This window comes from Nymphalis io, chromosome 20, assembly GCF_905147045.1.
Source record: "Nymphalis io chromosome 20, ilAglIoxx1.1, whole genome shotgun sequence".
Lineage (NCBI taxonomy): Eukaryota > Metazoa > Arthropoda > Insecta > Lepidoptera > Nymphalidae > Nymphalis > Nymphalis io.
Genome location: NC_065907.1, coordinates 7,627,145 through 7,646,033, shown reverse-complemented (window position 1 = coordinate 7,646,033; position 18,889 = coordinate 7,627,145). Strand labels below are relative to the sequence as shown.

General features: G+C 34.1%; 1 protein-coding gene across 2 annotated transcripts in view; it reads right to left on the bottom strand.

The window, feature by feature from the left end:
- LOC126776303 (rho guanine nucleotide exchange factor 17) overlaps positions 1-18,889 on the bottom strand; it is a 126,768-nt gene that overhangs the window by 74,396 nt on the left and 33,483 nt on the right. Inside the window, exons 2-3 of one of the 2 annotated variants that reach the window (XM_050498708.1) lie at positions 7,178-7,290; positions 4,287-6,309 (exon numbers count right to left, since the gene is read on the bottom strand). In XM_050498708.1, coding sequence (XP_050354665.1) covers positions 4,287-6,309; positions 7,178-7,215 — 2,061 coding nt within the window. In that variant the 5' untranslated portion in view covers positions 7,216-7,290. The remainder of the gene's footprint in view (positions 1-4,286; positions 6,310-7,177; positions 7,291-18,889) is intronic. The other variant, XM_050498707.1, reaches the window with a different exon arrangement.

The window sequence follows — 18,889 nt, the reverse complement described above, 5'->3', positions numbered from 1 at the left end:
TAGCGTGTTCAAATTCTTTAAACACTTATTGATAAAATGATTTTACAAAAATAAATGTAACTATTGGTTTGTAAAGCATACTTTACCGAGCTCAGCTATTATCAGCTTTAAGTCGTATATGATAATACTTTTATGTATACAGCGTGAGATGACATTCAGCCAAATGGACAGGAACTGCTAAATCGAAAGCAATTCAAACAGGCTTTCAATAGAATGAAAAAACTAATATAAGTATCACTCTAACTTTTATCAATTTAATTTCATTTGTTTTAATTGAGCCGGTTGGCGTGGTTGGTAGAACACTTGCCTTTCACGCCGAAGGTTGTGGGTTCGATTCCCACCCAGGACAGACATTTGTGTGCATGAACATGTCTGTTTGTCCTGAGTCTGGGTGTAATTATCTATATAAGTATGTATTTACAAAAGAAAAGTAGTATATGTAGTATATCAGTTGTCTGGTTTCCATAGCACAAGCTTTGTAAAAGCTTAATTTGGGATCAGATGGCCGTGTGTGAAAAATGTCCCAGGATATTATTATTAATATTATAATTGTTAATTACTATCCTTAACACAGGTAATCCAAATAGGATAAAGGATATTGAGTTCCAGTCACCGCGTAAATTAAAGCAAAACCAAAATTAACGTTAAGCCTTAATACATAAGCTTAACGGTTTGTAATCCATATGTCAACTTATGTTTTATGTTTGTGTGTTTAAATAAATTGTTATTATTGTTTGTTTTAATTAATAATGTCTATCAAATGTTGTTCAACTGAAATCTAACCGCCTGACTTGCAAATATAATATTATATTTTCATAATGTCCTCTTATTTATTACATGTATGTACCAATCATATTTACAGTATGATGTAACCCAGAAACGAACGCAAAGAGTACATCGCCACTGACCTATTTCGCGATGACTCACGTTAAGGGTTGGATTTGATATAAACTCGCGATTATGAGTTTATTTTAAGTGATATAGACTTTAAATCTTTTCATTACTATGGATAGAAATTTACTTTAAATAAAAAAAACTTTTCTAATTTTAACGACCCTGTTGACCTTGACCGATAATATACATCGGATAACTGTATTTTTACGAATGAAACGTTATATTTCAAGCCTTTATAACTTTAAAATCAAATTTAACGTCCGCGTTGAAAAGTTTTACGAGAAACAAAAATGGTAAAACAAGTCAAAAAAAAAAAAATCTTCGGGAATGGTATCTTTATGGGAATGACTTTAGTGTTTTTAATATAAAAACATATAAAGGAACAAACAAGGCTGAGAGTGGAACCATACACCAATGGAAAAGTACGACAGGTTCGATCGTAAGTATTCTAGGAATAGACCATTCTTCTATGTATTGTTCCTGTGGGAAGGTACGCAGCTGTTGCATACAAAGAAAAATATAAGAAAGTTGTTCAAGTATGAATCTATATTAAACATGATGTAACAGCCTGTGAATGTCCCACTGCTGGGCTAAAGGCCTCCTCTCCTCTTTTTGAGGAGAAGGTTTGGAGCTTATTCCACCACGCTGCTCCAATGCGGGTTGGTGGAATACACATGTGGCAGAATTTCAGTGAAATTAGACACATGCAGGTTTCCTCACGATGTTTTCCTTCACCGTAAAGCACGAGATGAATTATAATCACAAATTAAGCACAGAAACATGAAAATTCAGTGGTGCTTGCCCGGGTTTGAACCCACGATCATCGGTTAAGATTCACATGTTCTTACCACTGGGCCATCTCGGCTTATACATAACGATATTTAATATAATTAATATCGATCGAGCTTAGTCAAGCAATTTGTTGTATTACAAAAGTTATTCTAAGAAACGTGTACATATGTCCTTAACACACACGCTCCTTTATTTTTAAGACTTTATAAAAAAAAAAACACCCACGATTTTTTCCGCGTATGGGGTGTACGGTATGGAACCTATGTCATTTACTGTACCCCTAACAACATTAGTATAATAAGACGAGGAAACGTAACAACAACAAACGAACTTACAATATTTTTCTAAATGCGAAATTATATTCGGTGTACATAGCGATTAATAATTATGACCAACACCATCTTATACTATTTAAGTATTCGTAATGAGGATACTTGTATATATTGCAATAATAGTATAATAATTTATAGTCCGCTCCTAGAAATAGTATTTATCGATAGTAATATTATATAACCTTATATTTTAATAATTTAATTTTGATGATCGTAAAATGTTTCACAATCTTGTAGATTTCATTTGTACCCACGATCTTAAATTTTTAATATCTTTACGTAATAAAATAAATTGACCTTCAACGCTTAAATACCAATCTTTTACTTAAAAACTTTCAAGATTTGAGAGAAAGTGACGTTAAAAATTCATTCAATTAATCAATATTACCAGTTCATTCTGTAAATGCGACAATTAAAAACAAGATCGTAATTGCGAAAGTGTTACAGTAACAGCCTGTTAATGTCCCACTGCTGGGCTAAGGCCTCCTCTCCCTTTTGAGGAGAAGGTTTGGAGCTTATTCCACCACGCTGCTCCAATGCGGGTTGGTAGAATACACATGTGGCATAGACCTCACGATTTCCTCACGATGTTTTCCTTCACTGTCAAGAACGAGATGAATTATAAACACAAATTAAGCACATGATAATTCAGTGGTGCTTCCCGGGTTTGAACCCATGATCATAGGTTAAGATGCACGCGTTCTAACCACTAGGTCGTTTCGACTTTTAAAGTGCGAGATTGTTATCATAATTAATTTTATATACGATCATATTGGATATAGTAGACTTTTTATATAAACTGTGATAATAGCAATACATAAATGACCACTTTTTTAACGGCCCTACTTCTAAACTTTGCTTAGCGATTGTTTAATTAAACACTGATTTCTCTTTCTGTCATTACTGATATAACATAAGAAAGAAGAAGATACAGCATCGATTAACTAAATATGGCTCGTTAAACAAAGTGTATAAATAAGGACGTAAGCTTTTAAATTTTAAAATATAAAGGTGTACTTCTAAGAAACAACTCACAGAGTAAGGATCCCACATAAAACTCCCCCCCCCCCCTCCATAAGCCTAGTTGTCTTTCTACAGGTATCAACAGGTTAAAAAGAAAGCTTAAAATGGCGTAAAGCTTGTAAGACATAATTTTTCCAAACTTCCACTCTCCAGTCATATCGGATCGTCGTCCTATCGAACTAAGAAAGTGAAGAAATAGAGATAATATAATATTAATATAATATAATAATAATAATATCCTGGAACATTATTCACACACGGCCATCTGATCCCAAACTAAGCAGAGCTTGTACTATGGAAACCAGAAAACTGATATACTACAAATATTACTTTTCTTTTGTAAATACATACTTATATAGATAATTACAATCAGACTCAGAACAAACAGACATATGCACGCAAATGTCTGTCCTGGGTGGGAATCGAACCCACAACCTTCGGCGTGAAAAGCAAGTATCTACCAACCACGCCAACCGGATCAAATCTATGATTGCACACAAACTCTAATATTCCCCTATTCTATATTCACCTAGTTTCCGTCGGTATTGGTAACCTTAACTGAAATCTATCAAGATGTAATCGTCAAACTTAATGAGAGTTGAGAAACATTTAGAAAACTTTCGAACCAATTAGCGTGTAAAAAAGTATAACCAATTGTCACTTAAAGATACATATTAAATTAATATGACATATCTACCGAATTGTGTAAATTCTCTCTGAACGCTAAGTTCACTGTCGACGTTCTATTTATACCCACAATCACCCTTAAAATTTTAATGTTTTTGGAACAGCTGTTGCGTGAATCATACGACATTGGCCTGAGAAATGCTGGGAAACACGAGTAATGTATTTAAACATCCGACCATGAATTTGATCTCGGATTAAGTGGAATCGCACCAGAAATTGTTTATATTATTATAAATGACCAGTAAAAATTTCTAGAAAATAATTTAGACATACTTCGGAAATAAATAATATTCGTCGTTTTTCAAAGATAAGTAGTAAATTAATTTAGTTTTTAAACGATTTAGCTGCTAATATGATGAGCGAAGGTGACTTTCGTCTATCATTGCAACGATTGAAGTTGCGGAAAGTGCTGCATATTATATATTTAATGATATCTTAAAATTATAAATCATAATTCAGTCGACGTAATATATATACATACCAATATATGTCTTTAAGATAATTAAGCTTATAATTAAAATCAGTGTAGAAATACTATAATACAAATAAAAAACTTACGTTATGCTGATGCAGAGTCAAGATCACGTTGTCGAAAGTCGAAGAATTAGACAGCGCCTCAGAACTGCCACGGAGAAGTTCGGCCAACAAATCCGTGCCTGGTTTAACGCCCGCAAGTTTCGAAGGCGAAGATGTAGCCCTGACATGTGTAGGCCCTTTTGTTCTCGTACCGGTAGGTACTGCACCAGCGCTAATTTTTCGACATGGTACAGTTGCATCTGAGAAACTTCTGCGACCTACTTCAACAGATCGACTTGAAGGAGCCTCTAAATTCTTTCCAAAAGGGCCTCTTGTGAATTGATGTCGTTTTACTTCTACATCGGAAGTATCCGAAGGACTAAAAGGAGAAGGCGAAGCCGTTCTATCCCGAGAACAAGAATCGCTTTCTGCTTCCGACGGGGAGTCTCCACGAGATGTAACCCCATATTTTCGTCTTACTCGAAAAGTATCCTCATCTCTTTCATCGGAGCTTTGTTGAGAAAACCGAGCACGCCTAGCCCTTAATTCTTCTGATTTGGGCCACATTGGCGTTGATCCTTCACATGGACTCGGGGGTCCATTTGTACATGAATCATCGGATTTTTCTCCGAGTAAAGAAGATGTTCTTGCCTCTGCTGATAAACGCATGTCTGAAAGAGAAACGTCACTACTTTCACGTTTACACCCGTTTACAGAAGACGGAGGATCTTCTTCACCACCGTCATCACTTGCAGTTGTAATATAGATACCTTTTCTTCTTTTAGTTTTATCTAGAGGCCTACGTCTCTCTCTTGCACCGATAGGAGCCGCTGTGCATGGATTTTGTACAGCTGCTAATAAATTTGCAACCTGTTCACTGGTTATTGTTTCATCTTCTTTGTCTCGATCCAAAGAACCATCCGATGCACCATCTGAGCGCTGAGCTTCGTCTGATGGCAATTCCTTTGACCACTGTTTCACTATACACTCATATACAGGTACAGGTATCGGTACCGAATTGTCAATTTCACTAGCAGATTCTTTACGATGAGGAATATTAACACATTCACAGTCGACGTTCGCACAAATGTTACCTGGAGGAGCAGGAAGAGGTGGGAACGCAAAAGGTTGGGTGGGTTCAAGGGGTGACGTGCCTTCACTATGCGCCTGCGCACTATCAGCTTGGGAACCGTCACTTTCTTCACGTAGTTCATGTAAAACACGTGGAGCCATTAACGCCGGTAGGCTACCACCGGCTTCGGCCGGTCCCTCCTCCCGCACTGGAGGTACGCGACGCGGGAGAGGATGCGTTAAAGATCGAGCACCAAGTTGCTTATGAAGTGCATCTGGCGGTGCAGAACGTGGAGCTGGCGATGCATGCACAATCAATCCTTCATCCGAACCGACTGCAGAATCTACAGATGCGACCGACCCACCCTCCGTCACATTTTCCTCAGCGACACTTGTTGTCTCATCACGACCGGAAACAGATTCGTTTTCTTCTTTTCGTTTGGTACGTTTTCCAAAATCGAAAATGGATGGTTGCTTTCCCCGGTAATACTTATCCTGCGCGAAGTCACCTTGCGAAAAAGACGCACTACGGTATGGTATAGTCTTTTGCGCATAAGATCCAACGATTGAACGTGGCTCTACGCGTACTAAGGTAATTTTGTCGGTATCAAAGTCATCATAACGATCAACGGATACGCCACGAGATGGGCTGTGGCGGTGGCGAGACCGTGGCGGTGGTACCGGTGGCAACACGGGCGCTGAATGAGGCGGCGGAGGTGGCGGTGGTGGCGGTGGCGGTGGGGTGGGAGCAGTGTGTGAACGCGGCAAAAGGCGCTCCGTGAGGTCCCGCAAGCGCTGGTGGCGCGAGGGCCGCTCGTCGCGCGCGCCGCGGCCCAGGCGGCGCTGGAAGCGCTCCAGCGTGCGGCGGTCCGGCTTGGCGCGTCCGAGGCACGCCGCCACCGCCTCCTCGGAACAGCAGCGGCAAGGGCAGGCTCGCGGTGGCGGGGCGCGGCGAACGGTGTAACGCACCGCGCCCAGCGTCACGTACGGCGACCTGCGCACACGGCGATATTTTTAGCGTAACGTGTAACCCGCCGAGCGGTTGGGCGGCGAGTGCGACGGATTTAGAGCGGGCCAGCTTCCCCCGCAACTCGCCGCTGAATTCCGGGAGGATTCCCCGCGACCCACTCCGACGAAGAGTTATATCGGAGCAGATGATTCGTATCTGAGCTTTTCTTTGAAGAGCCATTATGGACGTTAGACAGAAAGACATAGATATAAGCGAACTTGAAATGATGAAGTAGAATATAGCAGATCTATTCAGATATTAATGCCCAAGAACTAAAATTCGGAGATATTTGTGAGAAGACAGCAGGTGGCAGACAGACAGACGGAAGACGCCTCGTGTATAAATAGGCGGACGTTGGCAATTCGGCGATACGCGACCTCGTAACAATGTTTACATGTCGTATCTTTTTGCAGAGGACCAATTTATGTTATTATTTTTATTGAATTCCTTAAAATACAATTGAAGATGAGAGGAAAGACAAATTGTACTTAATGAGTGAGCAAATAGAGGAGACGTGAATACACCTCCATGCTGCCTACACGTAAAATATATTTATTGATGTATTTATACTTAATGCACTGAGTCAGGCATGCTGTTATTTAGCTGACTTTCTGACGTCTTATATGTCTACGAGCGAATAAAAATGTTTCATTATATTTATTTTCTGTTTACTCACGCGTCTCACAAAAACTTGTTGAATTACATAAACAATTATAAATATTTACCGAAACATCGCTACAACCAGAAAATTATTTATTTAAAAATAATAAATTTGCACAAGGTCATACTCTCGCTAAATCAATATTGTAATTGTGACTTTGCATTAATAAAAAAAGAGAAAATCGGTAAATACAGGGGACCTGGAGAAGTCGCGTCGTCTTCGGACGCCATCTTGGGGGGAACGCGGGCGCGCGGTCGCCATTGATCACGTGACACCGCGCATAATGCGCGCACCTACACGGTCATCTGAAACAACAATAATATAAGTCATAGCGGAAAATTACTTTATAACTTTTAGAGTGGAAATATTACTTCAAAATTTTGTTTTGAATAATTTAAATTGGCATGAGGCATTTTAGAGATTTATTTACCGAAAAAATTATTATTTTAGTAGAATGAAATTATTCTAAATTTGATATTATTACTGGCGTGAAAAAAAATAAGCGAAAATAATTTATACTGCTTAAAAAAAAATCTTATTTATATATAAGCATTTCAAAGATAAGATAAAATTTCTTAGAATATAACACAAGTAACAACCAGAAGAAGATCAGAAAAACATTTATTTTAAATCCAAACAGAACAAAGCCGAAAAACCATTTATTTACAACCGTATTATAAAATCCAGAAATTAAACCGGAAATACATTTACAATCATAATTTTCTTACAACCAAGAATCACATATCATAACGATTGCGAATCCTTTGATGTCCCAGAACAATGCCGCCCGCAGGACATAAAACGGGACAATAAAACAAGCAATTTTTCTTTCATTCCATAATTCATCCTTAGGTTAAAAAAGTTCCTAAATTTTGAAGTCTATGTATGTGTGTGAATGAAATAAAAACAATTAATGAACCGAATTCTTTTTTAAATGTTGGAAGGTAGACGGGCAAATGGGATGTCCCATCTGATATTAAATGGTCACCAATAATAACTCCAACAAACCAAACCAATCAACACCGCAATACAACCGCCAACCATGGGAATTGAGATGTATTTTAAAAGCGCTACCCCAAAATTAGAATCCTTGTTAGCCTAATATTGCCCGTAAGTACTTTGGCTTACTAGCCATTCATAGGAATTCCATAAGATTATTATGAAATATTGTATCTTAACTTGGGGATATGGTGGGATAGGTGGTACGGTCCTCAGAGCGGGCAGTCACAACACTAGTTGTATGATAATACTAATTAGTAATTTGTATAAGAGGAAGTATGACTTCTACTGTACTAATCTGATCCACAGTAATCTCCCACCCATTTTCGCGGAATTTATAATAACGGATTGATAGTGAATTTCTGATAAAGGATTAATTCTCTGATTGAATAACCGGTAAAGGGTCCACTTAGTGGTAAGTACCACCGCCCATAGACATTGACACTATGAAATATTAACCATTCCTTACATCGCCAATGCTGCACCAACTTTGGGACCACCAACTAAGATGTTATGTCCCTTGTGCCTGTAGTTACATTGGCTCATTCATTCTTTAAATCGGATCAAAACAATACTATTACTAAACAACAGTATTCCTATGTATAATACGTGATGATTGGGGGATACCTAGAGATAATAATAATAATAATAATAATAATAATATCCTGGGACATTTTTCACACACGGTCATCTGATCCCAAATTAAGCTTGTACAAAGCTTGTGCTATGGAAACCAGACAACTGATATACTACATATACTACTTTTCCTTTTTTGTAAATACATACTTATATAGATAATTACACCCGGACTCTGGACAAACAGACATGTTCATGCACACAAATGTCTGTCCTGGGTGGGAATCGAACCCACAACCTTCGGCGTGAAAGGCAGGTGTTCTATCAACCACGCCAACCGGCTCAAATAGAGATGGGCTTGCACAAACCCTAAATGTTTGTACCAACTACTACTATGGTTGGTTAAAGATTATATTTGAAATTAAGTATTTAAAATTCATAAATATACTAAATCGTACATCATACGTTTAGTTCCTGATGTGTCCTTGTATGTAATAATAATATTGTAGTATTTTCTACTAAATTATACTTAATAGTGTAGTTCCAGCCTTATTATCACATCTCTTTGTCTGTAGTAATTCATTTAACGTAAACCAATTAATAAATAAAGCCATTTTAAACGAATTTAAATGTATAATTTTGTAATAATAAAAAACAAGATAATATATTTTATTGAAGTAGGCTCTAACGAGCAACTGTATAATGATTGTGTTACATTTTTGTCGTTGTATAAATTAAACTTGAAAGCCCCCACAATTAATTAAGAGTCATTTCAATTCTCTTTTTTATTTATTTCTTTAATTAAGCATTTAAGCTTATCTAATATGAAAACTAGTTTTATATATTTTTCTTCAAATATTATTAAGTAATGGTATTGATTTCGAAACCTATATTATAATTTACAATGTACATAAATAGAATATAACTTTAAAAAATGTTCTAATAATTGATTTGAATTAATGTGAAAAAATGTTCCTTGTAGCGACACCTATAGAGATTTCATGGAAACTTTGTGCATTTTCTGTAACGCAAAGTTTGGGCGGGCGGGAAAGGTTACGTCGTTATACGCTAGATGTCGTTTCATGAAATTCTGAAAAGTTCAAATACAAATATAACGTTATTGCTTAGTTTTATAGAAAAAAAACATATTACAATAATATACAAAACACGTTTAAACCGCTATAACGATTTTGTTGAATTAAGAACATGATTAAATATTCCATTTAAATACAACTGATACTAGATATAGCATCATCTTTCTTACCCTTATCCTATTTATCGGGGTCTGTAAATGTCCCACTAATTAGTGTTAACCTCCACTCCTTTTTGGGAGAAGATTTGAAACTTATTCCACCATGAAGCTCCATTACAGGTTTGATAGTTAAATATCTATCCGAAAGAATGAGGTTTCTTCACGGTGTTTTTGTAAAGCGATCATGGGAATAATAAACAAAGATTAAGCACACGATCATTCAGTGGTGTTTGAATCTTCAATATTCGTTTAAGTTTAACGTTATAATCAATGGATTATCTTGACTGTGTGTATGAAAAATTGTTTAGCCATACAGTCATCTGCCTAATGTAAATTTAGCTGGTAGATTCATTCCTCGCAACAGACAACTGATTGAGGCTCACGTGTGGTAGATGAGCTTAACTAAAATTCCTTTAGGTGGCGCTTACGACACAGGTTGAGTTACGATTGACACGACCCGGGTCATGGGTCATCGGAATGATACGCAGTAGTATAAGCTACCAAACAACAACTCCTTCATTCAAATCATTGCCTTTGCATTACCGCTCAAATGATACATCGCAAAAGAAGCCTTTTTATCAGTGTCAATATATATAAGCATTTCTGATTTGAGAATTCGCAATAATCTTGCTTAAAATGTATTTTAAATGTAATAAAATGTATTCGAAATATATTGTCTTAATACCTTATGTGCTTTAAACAGATTAAGAGTGATTTATTCGATCTTTTAATTCGACATGAACATTTGTGTTTAAGCTTTTTAAATTTCGAATCATATATTATTTTAAGATATAAAACTTTTTATGACTATTAATTTAGTGTTAAGCAAACACGTTAAAAGCTCAAATCAATCAATATATTAAATTAAATAAATAAACGTTTAAAAACACCTTTCTTTTTTTTGTAAAAATAAAAACTAAATGTAATTAAATTATTTATTTTTTATTTCAAAATTTAATGTCTGAATTTCTAATAAAACTTTCGAATTTTTTATGCACTTTTTTATTTTGTCACGATATATTCTTGTTATATTTAAAGGTGAAATTTAAAGCTACACGATGTTAAACTTTTTACGACTATTAATTAGATGTTAACCGAAAATCCCATTTAAAAAACGGAACCTAACCAGGAACACGATGACTCATTATGTTTTAAAATATTACATATATCATTCTCAATTAAAAAAAAACGAACACATTTTTATAGTTTATTTATTTGTTAACACGTACGTTTAAGCTAATGGACCGAGTGCGTCCAGAACATCGGAATACCCACTAAAATATGTACCAGCGGTAGCTCTCACTAAAATACCGTGACGCTCTGACGTAAACATTACAATCCTACGTTATGTATATGAAAAAAAAAAACAATTTCTTTAAGCGATCGTTGTAAGGACAAACACATTTTATATCAACGAAGCCATTTGATAAATCGAAAATTCACTCGTCGATATAAAAAAAAACTCAAATGAAATGTTGATTTACAGATATAATACTAAAAAGCAAATATTGAAAATTTATGACTTTCTTAATAGCAACACATCATGATAATTTATCGCATACTTAAATCTTGATGGAATCAATTATGTTTAAATTTTACGCATGTTGCTTCGTAAGCGAACCAAGGGCGAGATGACGATTCCGATAATGTTTTGTCACCAACTTCCTTACATTACGATATTGTAAATGTCACAGCTTTGTGCACTACCGGAAAGAGTGCTGCGTATTCCCATTAGTGTTTTGATGAGATTATATATTTTAATTCGTGATACTTCCTTTAATTAAACTTGTAAAATGACTTTTGAATCTAAACATATTATATGTTTAACTGGAATATGCCTTTTTAGGTTTAGTTCGCCTTTGTATAATAAGCGCATTTTAAGTTCGCCGTTCAGAAATTAGTTACGAGCGCATGCGCAGATAATTTTTGGTAAAAGCTATTAGATGCGCTGGCTAAGTTTCAATTATTATTAACTTCAATTTATATTTTTATTCTTTTTTAATTGGAAACATTATATAAGATCAAATATAGAACGTCCTTGCGATGCGGTCGAAACTGCCGCAGACCACACATTATGTAAACATATTTCACAAAACAGTGAATAACGATAATATTTTGTTAAGATTATGCAAAAATAATGACGTTCAATTATAAGCTAAATTCGAGATATTATGATTTAAAGCGTCTTTTGTAAATATTTGAAAGCTTTAATGACCGTCAAATTAAGCATTTTTTTTACTTCTTATTATGACATTTGCATTTCAAGACATAATATTATATTCATTCTATATTTATTATAAAAGTAATTATATTAACTGTCATACAAATACCCGAATACGGCTTACATCTTAAATCAATTTAATAAATTAAAAGAAAATGTCGTATACATGATTATTATGTTATAGTAAATTTATGTATATATAACAATATTAACATTAATAACCAGCCTAAATACTCACGAGTTACTTTGCGCTTATTAGTGCAAACCTGTCTGCGCAGTTAAGCGCAGTATAGCAGTAAACTGATCGCTAAGACGAATAAAAAAAGCACTTTCAGTATTGTGAGTTTTTTGCTACGGTAATTTATATAGAACAATATATTTTAACATGTACCCTATATACATAAAACTAAGTTTTATACTTATGCAGTAAATTAACTGCGTAAGCTGGGTTGAGCAATGAAGTCGTCACGCGTGGCAGAATTATTAGTTTAACAATAGCAAATACGTTTACACGGATTAAGCTTTTTCACTGACATGACACTTCACATGGAAAGGTAACACCCACTCACCAGTATTCTATCGAAATGATTTATGAAGCTGCGTTGCAATATGAAGTGGCATTGTGGCAATTTAATTACATGCACAAGGATGGCAAAAAACGTACCTGTTGTCTCCAAGCTAGGTGATATATAAACAAGTGAATAAACGATCATCTGGATTCTTATCCTAAACATAACTTTATAATAAATTAACAAGAGTGACACCTCCTATATTTTCCAAAGCGTGTTCACAGAAATAATATGTACTAAACGACTTTAGAACAGAATATATTGTATATTCTATAGTATTTTCAATGTCTCACAAAAGATGATAATTTTATAGATTTACATATTTCAGAATTCATAATATATTGATCGGAATTAATTAATTTTTGGATTTTAGGTTATTTAAAGACCCGTCCTATTGTGTGTTCTGCCCTCTTTCTCGGTGTTCTGGTTAAGTTTTGTTCGTCAGCAATTTATATTTAAACCAAGCAACCTTTATTTATATGTTGTTTTTTTAATCGATAAAAGGATTTAATAATGAGAGTTTAGTATTCACATTCTTTCAATTTCGGACATAACCTCTTAGTTCCCAAGGTCGGTGGCGCATTGGCGTTGTAAGCGATGGTTATCATTTCTTAAAATGCTAATGTCTATGGGCGTTGGTGACCACTTACCCTCAGGTGATCCATATAATTGTCCGAATAAAAAAAAGTTTACAAAGAGAGTTCAAAATGTCGTAAGATGCCGGCTCGACATCCAGATCTGTGCAACAGCATGCATGGCTTCTGTTACTTTAACCTATTTGAAACATATCCCTATATGGTTAAAACTCCCCTTCGTGGGTGAACATCTACCTCTCTTATAAACTTTAGTACCTTTTTATTTTTAAAATGAGAATTCTTTTATTAAAAATAATAGCCGAAGCATTACAACTAATTTTAAACTCCTCACTTCCTTATTAAGCTCGTAGTTTTCAAAGAGACCTCGAATATGGTAATCCGTCCAATGTCATGCTTGGTTATACTTATATACTTAGCTTATCTTTGAAAATGATTATATTCCCGACTTGCACAAATCCAGCGATGTGTAGAAAGAAAGTTCCAAACGTATGGTAACCCTAGCGAAATGGACTATTTATGCTAAGAATCGAGTTGTGCTTGTAACATTAGAACAGTTGTCAGCTGCGATATGTTAGTCTAGATTTCTAGTAAATAAACTTATCGTATCATAAATGTGAATACATTAATACAAGCTGTGGGTATTACTTAACAATTTTTTTTTAGGGATACGAAAATTCGGAGTCGAGGTGGCAAAATGGTTAGAACAGAGGTTTGTCGGTTCGAATCAACCACTGACTTTTTACGTGGTTAATTTGTTTCAATAATTCATACCGTATTCGATGGTGAAGGAAAACATCGTGTGGAAACCTGAATGATTGGATGAAGTTCTACCAAATGAGAATCTAAGCGTTAAGGAGAAACGTACTAACATTTTTTCAGCAGTGTATTACGGGCTGTTCAGGTTATTTATATGGTCATTTTATGTATAACGCAAATTCTATTGACGATAATGGTTTTAAGTAATATATTTAATATATCTTAATAGTTCATAGCTTATTGACAAAGAACCTTTGTGCAATATTCGTTCAAAATCGTTAACGCTACGAAGTTTTTCAAAATCACCTAAATTCGTTAATTTCATATTAACTATTTTTAGACAGTCATGGATTATCATACAAAGTATAAAACAAACTTAGATAGTTTGTTACAAAGCACTGTCATATTATACACACATATAATATGAATTAATTTCGAAAAAGTATGAAGATTTATGTTTTATTTCGAACTCAACTTGTAACAACTCAACAAGAAAGCGACATTGACTAATATAATAATTTAAAGGACACGATTACAATTATCAAAATTGCAAATAACACTACTTACGTTTAATAATTTTTAAATGAAATCAAAAATCGAGTATCAAATGTGTTTCTCGTGTCTTACAAGATACAGTTACCTAACATTAATTTCACTATAATTCTTGTTTTATTCAGATATATTGTTGTTTGTTTGTTACGCTTTCTCATCTTAACTACTTACTACACATAATATTATTTTATATACGCATTGTCAGTTGTACTGTAAATGACATCGGATAACACGTAACCCTACCTGACACCTTTTTATATTTCTACAATTCCTCTTTTCAAGAACTCTAAAATTCCTTAGACAGCCTGATATATTCGTACAAAAATATAATGTACTTAATTCCTGTAAATCGTCAACTTAGAACTTACAAAGAAAATAAATCCAAGTGATTGGTGATCTGAGAACCAAAAAGACTTATATACAAGTTCAAGACAGTCTGTTATTTATATGTGTATTTTTATACTATTAATGATAGTGTAGTTAATATAACTAATCTTAAGTGTAAATTTATCATAAACATTTTGTCATATATTAATAATCCCACTATAATAAATCAAATCAACGATTTTAAACAAATTGTATAAGCGTGGTAACAGTAAATAATAATGACGCGTCGATAGTTAGAAGCGACTTTTATTTATAAATTGTCTCACAATAATTTAGCGTGAAAACAGTGAACGATTTATTTTGAACTGTTCTAAATGTGTATATATATAAATTTGTATTTTTTTTAATCATCGTAAATATGTTAATAGGCGTGACTCAGATACAAGCATCTTGTTAATATACGCTGTAGTGTATTTTGACATTTGAAGCCACAAATTTGATATAACAATATTCTTGATATTGTTTTCACTGAGGTTTTATGTTTCAATCTTGAACTTATAAATATAAAGATCAAATTTAAATGCAAATATTATAGCGTTTAAAAGAAACTATACTTATACAAAAAAAAGCTTTTATTTATGCTTTGTGTAATGTATTTTCTCAAGCGCTTCAGTTTATGAAATTATAATTATTAAATTTGAGTATTGTAATTGTAAAACATACGGTCATTGAAGATGCTCTGCCTAAAATAAGTCTTTAAAAAAGCCACTATAAAGCGACATAAGCTATTAAAAAAAACAGTCGTGGGCGGAAAAGGAAACATCCGTCACCACTTAGTCCCGGTGTTAATTTCCACCAAAAGTACTTTGAAAATTAACATAGTTATAAAGCCAATATTTGCCTATCCAGCCGAGACCGTGTGGCTGGTCGTGAGGGTTTAAAATAGAATAACGTGATAAAAAGGTGCATAGCCTAATAAAAAACGAATATGTGAAAATTAGAATTGGCAGAACGCCACAAATAAAAATGACCCATGTCACATTGTATACTGAAGTACATATATTCATATAATAACATAATATTAATACTTTTTCTGATCATATCGCTTTGTCAGAAATCAATTTATCTAAATTGGAAAATAATGTCCGAGTCTCTTCTCGGTTCTTCTAGTAGAATCTAGTAGAATATTCTATTCTATAACATGACCTTTCAAAAGTGCTTCTTAGTACTAGTATATAAAATTAACGACCTTAATTAAATTGAGACAAACAAAAAATAAATAAGTATTGTATTATATAATATAACGCTTACAACATTTTAAATATAAAATGAAAATAGTATCAATTTTGTATGATATCGCCTATGAGTCACTGATATTATTGCCAAGAAAAAATCACCAGGCGGTTGGTTGCTAGCACCAAATTTAACGTTTTCTCTTTCACTCATATTTCGTCGTACATATAACGAACATGATGCCTTTACTTTCGTATGAAATAATTAATAATCTGAAATGTATAAATTAAAACTTAAGATCGAAATTTTTATTTAGATGATGTTTTGAATGTTCCAATAATCGATCGACGAATCGACATAACGAATATTATTATATGAAGATCAAATGGGCCACGATGGTAAGTGGTTAACATTGACATTGGCATTGTTAGAAATATTAACCGTCCCTAAGATGGCGATCTTCAATCTTCAACCAATGCGCCATCAACCTTGGGACCTAAGACGTTGTGTTCCTCATGCTTGTTGTTACATTGGCTCACTCGCCCTTCCAACCGGAACACAACAATACCGAGTACTGCTGCTACTAGCTAGCACCACCAATTCCTACCACCAAAAAAATAAAGTATAAAAAAATAATGTACTTATAATATTTTTATAATATGACCGCAGGGTGACATTTCAATTTCGTTATTGGCAAGCAGGTTGCAGATCGATCTATCTCGGATGGTATGTATATAATATTAATTAAGTATATATATAGTTTTATGTATGTCAATGTAGGCACAGCGGGCAAAGTCTATATTATTATATTACAACGCTATTAATATAAAAAAAATAATCAATCGAGTTTTAAAAAAGTGTTCGAAACAAATAAATATTTTTGTACTCACTCAAATACTCCAATCATAACAAAAACAATGAATCATTTACTTTAAAAAGTTTATCGGTCGTTGGTTTAGGATCAAGTGTTGAGACGTTAACACAATAACATTAAACAAGATTGCAGTTTCATAATAAACTTTTATGATCTGTAAGCCTTGGATAAGGCCAAAGACCGACTTCTTTGCTCATTGTATAATATTTGATGATTGAAGTTATAAAAAAATTGGTAACAGAATTTGTTAACAGAATAAAAACATCCAACCTAGGATTTTAGGTCGAGTAAAATAACTAGATCAATGAAGCAATTAGATTTTCCATACAAGAACATATCATATGGGATTCAAGACAAACTCACACACTTATAATGTCCTCCAGACCGATTTCGGCCACGGCGGCCAATCTCAAGAGAGATTATGCAGGACTATGCAGGAGATATTATAGCACACAAGTGTGTGCGCAAACATAGGTGCACTCTCTATTCCCTAACTCTCTTAATTCGATGGGACGGCAATCCGACACGACCAGAAAGAGTTCAGGCGCAGGCCCAACGGCTTTACAAGCTTTCCGAGGCACGGGAGTGTACACATTTCCAACATCTTAACTCCGGGCTACTACTGAGAATTTTCTGATAGAAAAACTCAATAACTTTTTATTGGCCTGACCTGGGAATTGAACCCAGGACCTCGGGGTCTGCGGCCTTACATCAAGCCACTAGACTAACGAGGGAGTCAACTCACACACTATCAATAACACTTACGAATATACACACAGAGAGAGATATCGTTCTAAGTATGACATAATATCTTTTGATGAGTTTTATCCGATACATGCAGATTTCTCGTTATGTTTTCCTTCATCGTAGAGCGCGAGATGAATTTTAGTCATAATTTAAGCACATGTAAACTCGATGATCCTTGCCTGGGTTCGAACCCGCAATCTTCGGATGTGCAATCTCGGCCGTTATTAAACGATATTTATAAACCGCGAAAGCTTTATGACTAACAAGATTGTGAGACAAACAATGAACCTTAAGATTTTACTACTGTAAGTTTTTAGGACAGACAGACACTTCAATCTTATTTATTTGCATGTATAGATAAGATATTACCATTTGTCTCATACGGGGTCTTTAAAATACGAAACATGAACACGAACCTCTCACATCATAGCTATTTATGGTAATCATATTAAAATATTATTTTCTTCACTCTTCCTCAAAAGATTATAATATTTAACGCCCATTACTTTTTCTCCTTATCTTTTTAATTAAGTGGTACTGGGATATGCTATTAGCCCAATTTGGTATAATATGCTACAATTAAGCGAACAGCTTTTACTTATACGGTATAGAATAATTATTGAAATAAATTTATAAATATCAATGTACTTTATTTGTAGCGATTACATATTTTATTTTCATAAAATAAATGTCATCGTTTTAATTAAAATAATTGTAAAGAAAATTAACATTTTAAATTAGATTTATTAAATTATTATTTGCATATGATAAAAAAAATAGATAAATCGGGTGAAGCCAAAAAAGCGACGGGTTTTTACGAAATAAATATTTCTAATTTTATGGTCTGACATTCTGGAAACTTCCATAGACGTCATAGTTCCACCGTTTGATCTTTAAAAACTATTTTAATTTAATTTTCGGTTAAATTATGTGTTAAAATCGCATTCAAAAACATTCAGTCGCTTAAAGCTGATTAAGTTACAAATATATACTTTCATATTCACAATATTGCAATTAATAACTCAACAAGTTATATATCCTTGAATTATCATTATAATAAAAAGCCCTTTATAATAAATATTAAATTCTTACTTTAAGAATCCGGTTATTTATTTATGCGAAATTAATTAGAACGGACATTTGTCGGCCCGATGTTAATTTATTAATAATTTAATGAATAAATTAAATTTTCGGTCAGCCTT